Genomic DNA, 17,270 nt, shown 5'->3' with positions numbered 1-17,270 from the left:
ATTTGTGACTTACCTTTCTGCCTTTCTCGTTATCTGGCAGGTAGCAGTGTCGGGGGAAGCCCCTGGCACTGAATTTCTTTCCAGGGTTTGGGTGCTCATTAGTCTGGGGGCAGAAAAAAAATGCAGATTTCTATACATCGTTAGATCATACGTTGTTCTTTCAGCGCCATTGCCTGCACTGGATTAATCCACTCAGCTTCGAATTTGCCCAGCATTCTGGCTCCAGCTTCAACTTCAAGCTCACAAAACATGATAAACACAAGTGGACCTGTTTTATGTCATGCCCGTTGTGCAAGCTCAAACTGTGACATAAAGCATGCATACAGATGTATTCTTTGTGAATACGATACCATCTGTGAATAACCTCAGAGTGTGGGATACAGATCAGGATCAGGATGTTCTTACAGACGTAGAATTAGTCATCAGCAGAAGTTTTGTCATCATCACTGGTTGTGCTGGTATTACTATTCATACTTCACTGTTATCCATGTACTGCATCAAATATTTTATAAACAGCATTTTAAACCTCTATTCTAAAGTGCTACCAACTTGTAAAAAAAAAAACTGCAAGCATGTTTGTCTCATCCTATTTTCCACTTTTCATTTTCACCCAAATCAAAATCACAGATTCTTGTTTTGCTAGTTGACTCCCAACAATGACTCCTCTACTGCACAGGAACAGTGAGGTTGGGTAGATGCCCGTGTGACCCATCGTTCCACAGCGCCAGACAGGAGAGTTCATGCTGAGTGGAGGATCCTGCAGCACAGTGATGTCACTGCGCGCCCGTGGGTGCCAGCGAGGTTGCTGGCACTGGTGTTTGCCAGAAAGCCAAGACCCATTAGTCTGGTTCACTACGACCACATCTATGCACAGCTGCTGTCAGGTGTGTGGCCAAGAAAATACGGTCACAGAAAGCTCATTACTTGCAATGGCTGGACCATAGATCTGGTCGAGCCAATCGATAGCCCCCATGATTTATCTGGAAGAATACGATCTTACCAAACTTAAAAGACTAGTATAACACCCCAGAGTAGTATAACATACATTAAGAAAAAGAACTGTGCCGTGTACTGTACAATACTTGCAAATTAATGCAGACAATTCTCAACAATTTTAAAACAATTATTTCTGAGGTAGAGAATATTTCCTTATTCTTTTGCAAAGCAGACACAGCAGTCTGTTTGCAGGCTGACATGAGTGATGTTGCTCTGTGGAAAGCTGTATCCTGTAGCTTTCAACAGGCTGTATAAAATGGCTATTTACGAGCCAGTCGGCACCTGCTAGCTTCTTTGAAATTGAACTCCATTCCGTATTCATGCAGTAAAGCCCAAACCTGCCAGTGTGACAGGAGCATTAAAGGCTGAGTTAGTGGGTCTGTTAGGTGTTTTTTGAGCATAACAGTAATGATTGCAAATGACTGCAGGTTCATCTTTAATAATGCTTTTTACTTAATCTGATTACGTAGAACCAACAATTACAGATGTGTTCATTACATTCGTTATTGGGATCACTGTCAAGAAGAGTTTTCTATGTTGCGGAGGTACTATAAATACTACAGAAAACAGAAAGTGAGACAACAGTGAGAGCTTTCCCTAAAACCCTGCATTCTAGAATTTTGAAGAACAAAGGTTTTTGTTTTAATATAATTTGAAATTAAATTTAAACATTCCCCTTTTACACTGCTGAAAAATCTATGAAGACATTAAATTCTAGTGCCTTTCAACCACTATCCTTTTTAGATGCTGAAGATGTTAACCATAAATAATATAAAATAATCAGTTGAATCTCTTATGAATGAGAAGGTTTTTGGCGCATTGCTTAAAAGCTAACAGAAGTAGTATATTTGTAAGACTGGCTTGTCTCAGATATAGAGGCTCAGTTAATCTTGGAGACATTTATCTCCTCCAGCACTTCATTGCTGTCACAGTCATAAAACCCTTAAAAAACTTCTCAACAACCACCTTGGGAAAACTAAAGACAGACTAAAACAGTTTCAGATCATACTGCAACTAAGGGATACTCGCTTTAGTACTATAGATAAGACAGTAGATGGTTTTAATTTCATAATTTGACCCCAATTATTTAATTGATCTCATTATTTGCTTATGTAATGACCTTTGATTCATAAATATTTGCTAAATTTCTGAGAGCAGGACTGAAAAATGTTACCGTACATGTATAAATGATTGCACTAAATAATTAATCCACTGAAGAAGTAATGAAGTGATGTAAATGTGAAGTAAAGTAAAAAGTAATGAAAAAACACAAACACTACTGTGTAAGTTGCATGTTGATGTAGCTAGCAGCTCACAGCTGGCAGCCCACCGAAGCTCAGCAGGCATGAGCCTGGCCAGTACCTGGATGGGAGACTCCTGGAAAAGCTGAGGTTACTACTGGAAGAGGTGTTAGTGGGACCAGCAGGGGGCGCTCACCCTGTGGTCTTTTCCTACAAAGGTTTCATTCTTCCACTGCTTGCCAAAATGATAGCCTCCTCAGAGCTTCTGCCAGTCTGCCAGCCGCTGCCTTTCACATTGTGTTTCCAGACAAGAGTACCATTGCAGATACAATGTTCCAACGCAAAATGACCTTTGATATCTCCATTTCCCTCAGGGTCAATATCCCCCCTGTTGTTTCTTTTCAGGTTTAGCTCAGAATGCAGCCCACTGATGAACATGTGACAACTTTGTGTTTGAGTGGGTTTTGGATGCATCTACTCTAGTGTTCACGACAAAGTAAGTATGAGCAATAGTCCTTTCGTAAACTGCTCAAATTACAGCTGCTACGCTGCACATTCAGACATGAGTAATGGAATTCTTTATATGATAAAGGGCACCAATTTATCATAAGTGTAAAGTGCAATAAACATATTTTGTGAAACTTGACTTTTCTACAGTGGTTGAACACTTCTTCTCCCTACTGGTGTGGTAAGATGCTCTAGGGGAAATAGTTATTAACTGTGCCGATACCTGTCTGAAGTAAATGACAGAAAACAGTTTCTTCTTGTTAGCAGAGACTTCAAAAGTTCTCTCTGCCTGCTTTGAATCATCTCTGCTGGATAAGCATGGCATTTCAGATTCCTTAGTTTTTCTTTTAAATATAATCATTTCCAAGACAGTGCTTGCTCTCCAAAGCACAAGTGTTTTGCTGGATCCAGCCTGCTGAGTGCCTATTGCTCCCATTACCAGAGATTTGTGGACTCAAGCCAAAAATGGACAACAAGGCTACATCCTCAAAAGAGGCGCCTCACATCATTGTACCGATACACCCCACTGTATAAATTGGTAGCTGAGAGTGACTAATATCTGCACAAGATCTGGCCCTGAAGGTGCTAAAATTCTAGCAGCATGAAGCACTTAAGCTTTTGAAGGACCCTATCTTACACTATTTACCCACGTCAATGTTTTTCTGACCTCGTTTACATTGGCTCCTGAACTCCATTCCAATACATAAGCCTACTTTCATCCACTTTATTTTTTTAAAAATAGATTAGATTAACACTGCACCAGGGATTTAATTAGCAATGGTCTGGGTTATTTATGCAGACCGATTTCATACAGTACAAGTTAACAAGCACCACACTGGGAGATCTGCCTGAACAGATTGACCTCATTTCTTCAGTAGATCAAAAATGAGAGTTTACAGCAGGTAAACTTAGAACAAGGGCCACTGGCCTCATAGGCTGAGCCTAACCTTATTCCCACCACACAAACAGAAGAGCTATTAAATCACAATGTGTGCTCTAGGAGATTTTAAAGGGACGGTAATCAAATTTAAGCCCATCAGCTCTGGGATTCTTCCCACATGATCAATTAAATTCCTAAGGAAAAATGCTAAAATACTATTAATCAGGAGGAAACAAAAGACGTGTTAAGATAAAACCTAAATCCTATATACTGTAACGCAACGGGGATTCAGGCGGGCGCCCTTGCTGCATTAGGTCGGCCCCCCACCGTCGGGGGCTCGAACCCGGAACTCCCGTGTCACTCAACAGGGACCCAGCCCGGTGAGCTAAAAAGAGATCTTTCCACAGCCCAGGGTCCTGCTATTACTGGGAAGGGCGGTGACGTCACCTGCTCTGGTAAGCCGGCTCTTACACGGTACCTGTCGGCCGTAAGCGTTACAATACTGTATATTTTAAATATCCTTCAGTTCCTTAATTGACATTGTTTATTAGAGCTGAAATTCCATCTATTATTTCCCAATCTCATACTTTCCTGAAAACCCAGAGTTGAAGAGGCAGGACTAGAGAAAAGTATTTACAGAAGAAACATTAAATCACTCAGTTTGCTTCTTAAAGGGTTGTACTTAGCAACATTTCACCACTACCATATGTGACTATACCCCTTTTCTATAGTTAAACACCCTTTACTCAAAGTCCAAACCTGGTTTATTCCAGTGTTGATGGTGCTACAACGTCAATGGAAATGGATGACAGGTGAAGAGTCTAGCCTAGATTCTGTATCTGGCCTACTTCATTGACTGGGTGTGTGCACATCTGTCAGCTTCAGCCATGATTAATGTCCCTGAAAATGTACAGCCACACCAGGTGTGCAGCCAGCCCTTGGGAATTCCTGTCTTCCGACTAAGGGGTTCCATCTCAGGAAGGTGCGTTGCGACTCAGTTTATCAAGCTCAACTGCTGAAATTGTGCAGCATCGACACCCATAACTGTGACACAGCACCAAGCATAGATGGAGCAGGCAGCAGAAAGCATTGCTGCTATCTGTGAGCTTGGCATTGCTCACCACGCAGGATGCACACAGAATACTGATAATTTCCCCACAAACACATCGCTAATGTGTTAGTGTGGGAACTTTGGGACTGCTGTGCAAGCCCAATTCAAAACATCAGGGGTGTGTAAACAATTATCCTTAAGTAGCCTCTTGAAAGGCTCAACCAGTTGAGGTGCTCACCCGAGGGGAGGCGGAGCTCTGTGATGCAGGCGCCACAGGTCTGAGCCGGAGTCAGCGTCACTCTGTGAGTCGCTGGGGCTTCCCAAGTGGCTGAGCACCTCTCTGAGTTGGCCGGGATGAGCTGGCAGGACTTTCTCTGCTCTAGTTATCCCTCGCAGGCTTGCAGCATTGTCAATGAGGGCCACGCCTCTCCTGCAAGGGGGGCTAAACCACCGTGCCCTTGCTGTCCAGCCCATGATGTGGTAAAAGTGGAATGGCTGAGAGGTGGGTGGGGAGGGCGAGTCTGTCTGCACTTCCTCATTATCCCCCCTGTAAGAGCAAGCGACGCGTAGCTGCAAGCTGAGGCCATGGGGGACTGGGGTTCAAATCGGGCAGAAATGTAAGCCAAAATATTTGATGATTTTTAGTATCATATTCTAAATTTAAAAACAAAATGGAATTTCCAAGACATCTGGACAAACTGTGCACAAAATTCAAATCTATCCTCACTCGTTGAGCTGTTTTGTATAATATGTCGTCAGTCATTGCTAAGTTAAATAACTCATTCATACTGCATCATATACAACCATTTTCTACTTTCTTCATTATTCCGCTATTCTCCTCCTATGTGGTTTTCCAATACCTTAGCTTTGTTTGCTCTTTGTAATGAAATCTACAGATTCCAACTGGAAACAGCTTTTGAAAGAGCTCCTTGGAGAGAACTCCTTTGCTCTAGAATGTTCAGAGCACTATAAACAGGTCTCCTTTTATGCAACCATAACAATAGACATTTCAATGTGTGTGATGCCAATTTATCTTCCCCACACTTGTATTGGCAATTCTATTCAGGAATTTGTCTTAGAAGCTATTTCTGTCTGAAATGCAAGAACAAAGAAACAACAGAGATACTGCATACTGGCCATACCGTATTTCACAGCGTTATATGATGTGAAAGAATACAGTTCATAAATAACTACGCACTGCATACAAAGTTATAGTATTTCTCCAAGTGTATGGAACCGGTTAATCAGACTGATGGATACATTTCACGTCTAAAAATGGAAAAGATGCATTTGTACACCAACATGGGGTTCAGGGGTCAGCACTGCGAGGCTCAGATACTAAGATCTGCATCTAAACCACATGTTAAACCTGTAAGAATGTCTGGAGCAGGACACCCCATGTATTCCTATAGATTTGATCATCCTTACAGCCCAATCCCACTGCATTTGTTTAGCAGGATTACCTTTACTTCAAGATGTAATGAGGGCAACAAAGTCTGACTGAACTTCTCCGCAGTGATAAATGCGGGGCTTTTTTTAACCAGGAAAGGTGACTGGAGTTGATCTTATACTCCACAAGCAGCCACATATTGCCTGACACTAATCTGACTCATGGCTCCCAATATGTGGCCAGCAAATACATTTTAGCAATGATTCAAGAGTGGCCTGTTAACCCAATACATCCTTCAGACTAGTGCCTCTCAAGGGAAACACAATGTCCACACATAACTGAAATATCTGAAATCAGCGGAACGTTTTAAAGTTTTAAAATATCTAATTTCATTTTGTTAGGAACGGTGAAGAAATTCCTGGCTTCTTAGATTCCCTAAAATATTGAGATTATTACATCTCTAGAATACAAAATAAAAGTGAATAAAATGGAACATTTGATAAGAGGATTTTTTTCCCTAGCTCTAGATTACTCTTAGAAAGAACAGAAAGTCGCCTTCAGCTCTTTACAGTAATTACTTTGCTTTCAAAATGTAAAAGTAGTCTGATGCAGCTGAATAAATTTTCTTTGAATCACTACCAACCTGTTGACTATAGGGATGGTGTTGACTGAGTGATGCACTATGTTGGGTTTGTGTCAGATGCAATGTTTTGCATTTAGACCAGAAGATTCCTGTTTGGTCTCATCTGACCACTTCACCTTTTGCCACATTTTTACAGTATCACCTACTGGAAATGTTTTGTTGCGAATTCCATGCAGAGTATGAGATGGGTCTCAAATGAAGAGCGTGTTCATCTTGGTTCATGCCTTCTCAAGAAGAGGAACTCAAGAGGAAGAACCAAAAAGTAAACTCCAAAGGCTGGAACCAAGGTCAAACATTCATAGCTCTTTCGTGTTTTCATAATTACTGCAACACCTGAGCAATTAGAAACACTTGGCAGTCATTTGTTCGAATACATCTGCTAACCTGAAACTGAAATTTAGCACAACAAATGACATGGCTAAATGGTTCATGGTCCTAACATGGCTAAACATCTATGCAAAATAATACCCAGAAACATAAGCTGAAATTGTATACCTTTGCCTCTTATTATCTTTTTTATTTGAAATATAAATTTCCTTAGCATACAGCAAAAATGACAAATTTCACTTAACACATCCTTTTCATTGTATTAATTTCTACTTCAAAGTGTCAGAACTGCACACAACAAAACAAAAAAGGAGCATACAATGGTCTGAATACTTTTTGAAGGAACAATATAGATATATCAATAATTGACTACTTATAGTACATCCATAGAGGACGTACATACAGTATAATTAGAAAATATATAACTGGCATAATTTAGCCCAATGCTGGGAAGATACAGAAAAGCTGCTCACTGTTACTTATCAGACCATTCAGATGACAACCCATTACATACTGCCCTCAAGTAGTGTTAACAGAAATAACCTTCCCAGAAAACGCAATGGTCTGCCACACATAGGAATGACGCTGAAGGGACTTAGCTTAGATGGATGCGTTTGAATGCGGGGAGACTCACCTGGATCCCAGCAGGAATGTCATACACGATGCGGATGGTCTTGGATTCAGGGTAGCCGGGCAGGCAGTGAGGGATCACGTGGTACTCCATCTTCCCAGGGGGCTGTGTCCCTGTCTTCTCCCCATAGATGGCCTTGCACGTGGGGCACTGCAGGCTGCCGTCCTGGGAGCACAAGCACACCGCCCTGGCCAGTTAAGACGTCATACTGTTCTGCAATGCTTCATTCTTTCCATTTTACATTCTCCCAGATGTGGGGTCACCAATCATTCATCGATTTAGTTTGCGCCAATGTGGGAGAGGTGCCAGCTACACAAACAGCCTGTAAATCATGCACTGTCATCAAAGTCTGATACTTTCTGCACAGCAAGCAAAGGCACAAACAGCAGAGTTTGGACAGAGAATTGATTAAGTTTTAGTTTTTAAACTGCTTTACTTTAAGTGATAAGTCACAGTTGGGTCCAGTTTTGGACCCACTAAACCCTGGAGGTACGGACCACTGAGGAACCTCAACAAGTCATGGCCAAGCTATCAGAACATCCTCAAGCAGAGTTCACAAGGACTCCGTGAGAAAAGTCACAGCAAACGGATGTATAAGAAATCTTCTGAGAGGCTTTACAAAAAGCACTGACTTTAGAAACACTGAAAGAGACTAATAGAAAATTCCCTGGCCCCTTCTGAAAGAAATAACCACGGCAATGCAGACGCAGCGCCACACCCCTGGCACATGTAACCACGAGGGTCACGGATTCGCTCAGAAGGGCTCTTACCTTGTTGCCATTGTTGTACATGGCCACCAGGCAGAGTAGGTGGTACATGTGCCCACACTTGCCCAGCTTGCCCACCAGCTCCGGCTTGACCCCCTTGTGACTCAGCACGCCCTCGTAGCCAGAAGAGGTGACTAGTCTCTCCATGCAGATGGTGCAGTCCTGGCAGGGAGGAACCAAAGACAAACGGGCACATTGGCACTCCGTCTCACTGCCTGCTGCTGCATCAGCTCAGACCACACTTTACAACACTGTGCATCATAGTTTATTCATAATAAAATTCCTATCTTTCCCAGAAAAAAAATTATCACTTGTGCCTCTTAAGTACCTTTGCCCAAAGACCTTATCTACAACCTCTCACCACCCTGCTGTGCTTCCTTCAGCATGCTTTTAATCTTCTCCACCTCCCACCCCAAAAACATGGAAGTCAAGGACAATGCCCTCCTGGAAAGGATGGGCCTTTTAAAATCTTGAAGTATCTTGGAAACTACACAAACTATAGACCTGGGTGGGGTCTTGAATCAAAAAGAAACCTCTTTGACATCCTGTCTGAACCTTCAGATGTTTTATATGTGTTTCTCAGTACACACTTTAGAAAGAAATATCCAGAACAAAATCAGGAAAAAAACACAGATGCATTTTATTGTCTTTCTTCAATGGTCAATTTGGTCAAGTTGTGATACACTTAGGATGTAAATGTCTTTATCCAGGTCTTCTATAAAAGGTATGCTATCATTTAAAAAAAGTTTGAAAGTGATTGAACAAGTATAAAAAATATGTTTTATGAAGACAGCACATTAATTGGGTTTCTCAGCTTTCCAAAAAATAACTTTTCATGCTCCTCTAAACTGAAATGTGAGATGAATATACTGTAACTATCAAAAAAGGCTAATTTGCTTTATTTTGTGATGTACAGTATGTGATTTTGTGTTTTGATTTCGAAGGTAAAAATACATATTATTTAACAGCTGTGCAGCTTTTATCTGAAGTGCTATTGTCAGCGTTACACTATTAAGTTGTTTATTACAACATAGTTTCACTGCAGTGAAAACATAATGGCTGTGTTTGGAGAATATTGGAGACCAATTGTATTTGTAATATTTTGTTTTTGGTTAAAAAAAAAGTGTAGCATTGAAAGCAAATACACACGCTTAGGCGGATATGCCAGGCTGGGGGAGGATATTGAAGGGATGGCTTTCCAGCTCACTATTTGCACAGTTGCACTAATTCATCCCATTTCTGTTGCCACTGGGCCCCTATCCCTGCAAAGCACATGGGCCACTAGAGAACAATATGGGCTTTTTTTAAGACCATTTGTGCCGTTTCAAAACGACAAGGGAAATCTTACAAGATTGCAAATGGCCACAGTAGGATTATTTCAATGATAGCAGGAAATCTGAGACAGCCTTGATGACACATTATTTACTACGCCTGTGTGACTGTCTACATCAGGCTCTGCAGATCTGGAAGACCAAAATACAGACAAATTCCTGTCCCTGCCCCTCTTTGAGCTGGGTGATTTTTCTTCTTGCTATATTATGCCTGCTCACACAGTGATATGGCAAGATGGAGATTACAGTTCCAGGATGGAAGGTGTTAAAAGAGCAGTGGATTCTGCTGAAATGGTTTGAGCGGAATCATACTGTAAACCTCTCAACACTGACCAGTCAAGCTGGGCCCTGACCAGTCCTGACCAGGAAAGCAGTTGTGAAAAGCAGGGCGAAGTGCAAACTGAGTGGGTTTCAGCGCCCTGGATGATACGAATGGAGAGTTGAAGGACAAAAGGAAATAAGTAGCTTGCTAGGGTATCACCTTCACTATTATCTGTGATAAAGGATTGGATATGGCCTTATTCGTCAGGACTACACAAAAGTGGGTCTTTTAGTCACAGTGAATAAACTCAGTCCCAGTAAAATCCCCACGACCTCCATGATGAGGCTAGTATGCAGTTTGTGTTGAGTTTTACACCCTAGGAATAAATATGCATAAATACTTTAACTAGCATATCGACGACATAGAAAATAAGACATAGAAATAGAAGCCCATTAGAAAAACCCACAGGAGAAATTCCAGGCTTCCTGTAATGGGACACTGTATGACAAAATTCCACATTGTTTGCCAAATAATGCTGTGCAAACTGCTAACCACATCATGTCTGCCCTCACATGACAGCAGATGTTTGCCAGGAGACCATCTTTTCTTTTGCAATAGTTGGGTAAAAGCTCTGAAGGCTCGTAGTGGATGCCGATAAAGTGTCTCATGGTGAGCACAAATCAAAAAGTCCTAAAGCAGATTTAATTAGAAAAGGACCTCCTTGATAAAAGAAAGTGAAGATGCAGTATCCAGGACTTGAATCAGGAGCCATTTGGAAAGAAATGCATCAGGCTTTTTGCTGGATTCTCCAGAAACCTACAGTATGCTTGTGAAACTAAGGGTGTTCGTACAATCTTGGTGGATTTTTCATACTCATTACATACTCAGTTTTTATGCACTATGACCTGTGTACTATGGCTTAAATATAGCAACATGATATGATAATCATGTTGCTATATTTAAGCCATAGTACACAGGTCATAGTGCATAAAAACTGAGTATGCATATATTGTTTTGAGGCAATATATGCATCTTGTGTTTTTCTTTCTTGGAATAATTGGAAAATGTCATTTAATATCAATCAGTTCCAGATCGATGATTACTGGGCCAGATGACTTTTATACCACGCACAGTACATGAAAGTGAGTTACTGATTCAGAACTGATTACCGCATCAGACGTACTGTAACATTCCTGCTATGTTTTTCACATACAATAAGGCACGTTGGGATGCTCTATGCTAAGACCAGTGGTATAAGAGCATGTTGTTATGCAGTATTGCAAACATCAAGTACATCTTTCAGGAAAAAAAAACAGCTATGGAGATCTGTCCCTTACCTCATCGGGGACAACTTTGACTTTTTCGGTGTATCTCCGCACTACGTCCTCTGGGTTCTTTCCTGCAAGAAAAAGGACACGAACATATGAGAGGTGCCCTCTGGCAACATTTTTAGAATAGAATCAGCAGTTATTTTCTTTTCCAAGAGCTTCCAGTTTGGAAATGCAGAGTAGAGTGGTGCTGCTGGCACATTCTGGAGGGGCTGCTGCTCACCATCCAGTTTCAGGGGTACTGTTTCTCAGGTGGGTCGCCTCCTGTTTGCAAAGATCTTTGAGATCCTTTGCAGTGAAAAGTGCTGCATGCAGTAAATGCAAAGAATGAACTAGTCGCTGCGGCTGTACGACTCTCCTACCATCACAGCAGAGGTCATAGTGAAACATATGTGCGCCCCCACATCTCCACAAGCCAGCATGGCGAGCCCATCTGCTTATCTATCCATGCTGTAGGATTGCAGGACATGGCAAACACGAGGGCAGCGCAGCTCTCGCTGAACGCTGCAGGCTAAAAGGAACCCCAAGAAATAACAGCAGTGGCAATGGATCAGACAACCATGAATGATCACTATCAGTGACAGTAAATTATCAGTATCAGCCATTAACATGGAATAGCCTATTAAAGTAGCCCGGATGGGAAACTGGGAAGCAGTAATCTCTGGATTAAAGGACCAAGTCTGTTCTCCAAGACAGCTTTTGTGGATGAACTTTGGAGCCCCTGTTTGAAAGTGCTGTTGGCTTTCTTCAAACACGTTAATGTTTGAAGGAACTTTAATGCAATGAAGGAGTATAACTTTAAACAACATAACATCTCTTGCTAACACCTTTGTATTCTGCAATGTACCTTTGTGTAATTCATACTGAAATACACTAAAAGAGGAACACCATTGCAGGTGCTGGATAATAATAATTTCACCAGATCACTTTAAAATGCATCATCTCAAAGTCGTTGCAAAAACAAAATGCAGAATGATAAAACCAATGAAGTGTAGCCTGATTTTTATAGAGCAATACTATCAAAAACTCCTATAAAATAAGCTGGAGCTTTGGAATGGATCAGGTTTTTAAAGGTTTTTAAAGTCAAGGGATCTGTGCTGTCAGCCGCTGGGTATTTTGTCGGTGTCAGTGAGTCAGAGGGAAGGTTGTGAAAAGTGGGCACCATTTCCAAACTCGGTGAAGTGTGAATGGACATGCTGAGGAAAGGGAAAAAACAAAGCTGTAGAGTATAAAAGACTATCTGGCAGGACATCTGTTCACATCTGTGCCACCTCAACCTGTTTAGTCCAGCAGGGGAGAATTTGTCTTTGCCTTTAATTTGATCATTACAGAGCAAACAGCACAAAACATAACAATCTTCCCCTCAGATTTCTAATCACCAGAAAGATCAGATTCATCTCAGATAGACATTGTAAAACAAATATCTCAACTGAACCAACAGACTTTCTGCTTTTATCTGCTCCATGACTAATTGTCTATTATACCTACTGTATGTTGTACATATTTCTGTTACAACGGGGTGGTTTAATAAGCAAAGAGCGATTGACTTTCACAGCACTGGCAACTCATGCAGAGGAGATGTTTTATCTCATTGCTCCAACCAGTTGACCCTTTTTTCTTATCAGCACCTGCAATTAACTCCCAAGTGCAATGGCGCTGATGACATCCAGACACTGTGTCTGACCTTCCATAGCTTCACACACACATCAGGGGAAAAGGCACACTTGTTCAGCTAGAATTGTTCAGCTTTCAGAGGCCTTCACAGTTTATCAACTATAGGTAAACTTCCTTTAACCACAAGACTTCCTCCTTCTGTTATTTTTGCACACTTCTGAAAATATGCTTTGCAGTATTCTAGACATTATAGTATACAGTGTATAACAGCGGTTTGTATTCAACCTGTAAAACTACGCAGAGAAATGAGCAAGCATTATGTAATTCATTATGCACTTAATTGTCCTTGAGGGCTACCATTAAGGGGTTTGTGATTTTTTTTATATAAAGCAACTGAACAGCTGCTCTCTCGTTAGATAGTACGTTAAATGGTATATCAAAAATAATCTCCGGGTCACTGGGGTCCTTCACTGCAGAGCTTTAGAACAATGCACAGACAGCAGATGATGTTGTCTAAGCTTAAAGTTGTAATAAGATTACAGAAGAGGTTTTTCAGAGCAGTGCTTTGAATTATGCATGATTCCTCCGTGTTTTATAGCTTCATCTGCAGGACCCAGGGGCTCTCAGTCCCACTTTTAAATAATAATCCTCTTTTCAGCATTAGCCTGAAGTCACGCAGGAAGGTGCAGATATTTTGTCACAGGTCAGTCATTTTGTTCTTTTTTAGCAAATTTAACACAATTCTAGATTTTTCAAACCACAATAACCCCCCTCCCCTCCCTCCACTGCTCTCCCTTCCTTCTGAGACTACCAGAGGACTGTGACACCCCAAGGGCACACATGCACTTTGGTAAACGTGGTTAGGATTTGTGGGAACTTATTGTCCCAGATATTGTTCCAGGAATGTTTTTCAATCCAGATCTCCTTCTAGACAAACGTATTAATGTGCCTTCCTTCATGCCAGCTGGGCATGGCGGAGCATCCCAGGTTTCTGAGGAATGAGGATTGCCTCAGGACTGCAATGAGGCTCAGGAATCAGCTATGAATGAAGAGCGTTCAGGGTGCTTGTGGCTGGGAGGCACTCTTTGGCAGTCTTTCAGGCAGCGGATAAGTGCATACCCTCTTTCTCATTGCTGTGTAGTTCTGAAATTGCCTTTCTTGCTCCTTAGGAATTGAATAGCCTGTCACTTCACCATGAAAAATAAATAAGAAGCAAGCAGAGGTGAAGTCCACACTGAAAGGCAGAAAGGAAAAAAGTCTAAATGTTACACATTTTCTTCTTTCTGCTTTTCATCTGGGGATTCACCTCTGTTTATGTGAGTTTAGCTCGCATACTGACCCAATAAAACACATAGGACACTCCCAATCTGCATTCTGCCCACAAACACTGCCAATCAGGAATCTTTCTTTTGTGCAGGACAGCACAGAAAATATTCTTCAAAAGATCTGCAGTCATTTACAGTGCATGAACCCCTTTAAGTCTAGTTTAAATCTAATTTAGAGCTGCCTTTTACAGGCATTTTATAGGAATATCATTATCTAGCATGAGTGCAATTCATTTGAACTTCACTGTACTGAAATGCTCCTTTCTCGCTGACTAACACTGTCAACTTTGTAACAAGTACTAAAACAGAGTCATCATCCTTAATTCTCTGGGGGATCTTGAGTTATAAACACATTTTTTTTAATGGACTTGAAAAAGGAGTAGGGGAGTGCTGAATACAAATAACCTTTAATGGTCTCATTCAGTTGGGGTATCACAATACAAAGCAGGCTCCAGTTTGAAATTGAATTATCAGGATGTTGTGCACCTAGCAGCTCCTGATTGCTTTTATTTCAAAGCAGGTTAAAATCTCTCAAATTGCCTAACAGCAACCTGATGCATTCTGCCTTGATCTACAGTAGTTTAACCCAAAGCTCTGAAATCCCAGCACAAATACGCTGCTTTTATGATGGAAACTAGGCAGAACATTTGCTGATCTCCCATACAGAACACAGAGGAGCATTCAGATACGACACAAGTGTTACCCACAACCAAACAGTTTCAAAGTTTTTGCCTCTGGAAGCCTCAACGAGATGTTAAATAAATGAAGGTCTCTCTCTCAGTCAGATAAAGACAATGGCCAGATCCATACCAGTGATCCCCAGATACAAGACATCAAGCAATTTTACTGGTGGCTCTACTCCACTGATACAAAACGACATCATGTTACTACACAGCAGCCGAGCCCAGATCCCAGACTCCCACGTGACACGCAGGGCATCCCCAAGCCCCGAGCGAGGGGGCGCACGCCGCCCTCCAGCCATCACCTGCCGCCCTCACCTCTTTTCAGGTGCTTCTTCTTGGTCTTGCGTCGGATGCCGTTCACCCCCGGGACGGGCTTCATGTCGCTCTTGTTGATGGGCGGCGGGTGCAGGATGGGCTTGGGCGCCCTGGTCAGACACACCGGGAGCCCCGCGGCACACATCAGGATCCCGGTCATGCCTGTCCACGGACACAAGGGGGTCAGGCTGGCGAGGAACGGCACACGGAGGGGCAGTGCAAGCCGGCCGGAAGAGGTTTCTTAAAGGAGAAACACTCCGTTACAGGGATTTTACTGAACTGCTGATGGGATGCCTGTCCACGGAAAGATGAACAAAAACGAGCCACATAACTACAGACCAATAAGTCTTTCTTCTATAATGTGTCAGGTTTTGGAAATGAGAATTGCAACTAAAATAGGGGTACAATATATGGTAAAGCCAGGTAAAGAAAAAGCCAACATAGTTCTAGAAAAAAAGAGCTTGTCTAGGTTGCACAGAAGTTAGCATTGCTACTTCACAGCTCTGTGGCTCAGGGCTTGGACCAGGGACCTAGTGTGCTGTCTGTGTGGAGTTTACATGCTCTCCCTGTGTTTGCATGGGTTTCCTCCAGGTGTTCTGGTTGCCTCCTGCAGTCCAAAGACATGCTGATAGGCTTCTATCCCTGGTGTGAGAGTGTGCGGGTTTGTGCTTGTGTACAGTATGTGTGTGCCCTGCAATGGACTGGAGTCCCCACAGGGTGTATCTTGCCTTGCACCTGTTGCTTGCCAAGATAGGCTCCAGGTGCCCTGTAACCCTATACTGGATGCACCAGTTAGAAAATGGATGGATGGAAAGCTTGACTAACATATTACAGCTTTTTGAACAAGCACCAAAAGGAAAGAAAAACACATAAACCATACAACACTGTATGTTTTCAGAAAGCTTTTAATAAATCTCCTCCTAAAAATGTAATTGTCAAATTGCAAGCAGTAGACATTTAAACTAATGTAATTGGTGAAATACCACGGGGATCTGTATGAGGATCACAGGTTTTCCAAATTGACATTAGTGATTCTAGATTATTGTGTAATTAGTAAACTAGTGGCATTTGGTGATTATGCCAAACCAAAAGGTTTGCAGTCACTGCAGATACAATTGAAGAAGTAACAAGCTGGCAGATGAGGTTTAATGCACAAGAATGCTGGAGTATTACATGCAGACAGAAAACAAACTGAAGACGCTGAAGATATTTATGAAAAACTATGTGTAATTTGACACATTTAAAATCTCCTTCACCGTGTAGGGAAGCAACAAATTAATCAAAAAGGATGTTAGGATTTGCAGTTATAAGGACACATCAATGGATGTTCTGTTAAAACTGTACAATATAAGGTACTAGTAAGATGATATTGGTCAACAAACTACATATGCTGTTGAAGCTGATACCCTGTTTTTTCCCAAAGTATAGGAACAATTAGTTGCAAGCAGCAAAATTACCTACATGTAGATGGGCTGAACGACGCTCTGACTTTTGGCAGAATATTTAATGAGCAAATGTTAAGGCTACATGTGGAAGTGTTTCTGCACCATCTGTAAGTCCATTGCACGACAACAGTTTAGAGAAGTCAGAAGCTCTTTAGGTCTAGGACGCTGGTAGGTGTGCATTGGTGTGTTTTCACTCCTACCTGCCAGTGCAGGGTGAACTGGCCCAGAGCCAGTTAGGTTCTTCACTGGGAGGGCAGGAACCCTGTGAGCAGAGAGAGGAGTCAGCCATTATTATACTGAACAGTCTCCCAGGAAATGCTATATGCATTAGAACACCACACCGAACCCTTCCAAAAATCCCTTTGCCAATATATGTCAACAGATGGTTACTGAAATGAAAAGGCTGGTTTATTTCAATGTGATATGTATTAAAAAAAAACAAGTGTAAACACGGTCACAGCATTAGAAGCAAAAAAAACCAACAACATTTCTATACAAAGCAACAAGGTTGTCTCTCCCTGTTCCACAGAGGCA

The 17,270-nt window shown here is 41.8% G+C and overlaps 1 protein-coding gene across 5 annotated transcripts in view; it reads right to left on the bottom strand.

Annotated features, from left to right (window-relative positions):
- dtx1 (deltex 1, E3 ubiquitin ligase) overlaps window positions 1-17,270 on the bottom strand; it is a 97,670-nt gene that overhangs the window by 8,509 nt on the left and 71,891 nt on the right. For 4 of the 5 annotated variants that reach the window (XM_088617948.1, XM_088617947.1, XM_088617950.1 and 1 more), the window contains exons 4-9: window positions 16,937-16,998; window positions 15,292-15,531; window positions 11,364-11,425; window positions 8,437-8,595; window positions 7,670-7,831; window positions 14-103 (exon numbers count right to left, since the gene is read on the bottom strand). In XM_088617948.1, the coding sequence (XP_088474074.1) occupies window positions 14-103; window positions 7,670-7,831; window positions 8,437-8,595; window positions 11,364-11,425; window positions 15,292-15,531; window positions 16,937-16,998 (775 nt within the window). The remainder of the gene's footprint in view (window positions 1-13; window positions 104-7,669; window positions 7,832-8,436; window positions 8,596-11,363; window positions 11,426-15,291; window positions 15,532-16,936; window positions 16,999-17,270) is intronic. The other variant, XM_088617952.1, reaches the window with a different exon arrangement.

This window comes from Lepisosteus platostomus, chromosome 24 (genome assembly GCF_059453375.1).
Source record: "Lepisosteus platostomus isolate fLepPlt1 chromosome 24, fLepPlt1.hap1, whole genome shotgun sequence".
NCBI lineage: Eukaryota > Metazoa > Chordata > Actinopteri > Semionotiformes > Lepisosteidae > Lepisosteus > Lepisosteus platostomus.
Note: the sequence above shows the minus strand (reverse complement) of the source record. Positions and strands in the feature narration are given on the sequence as shown.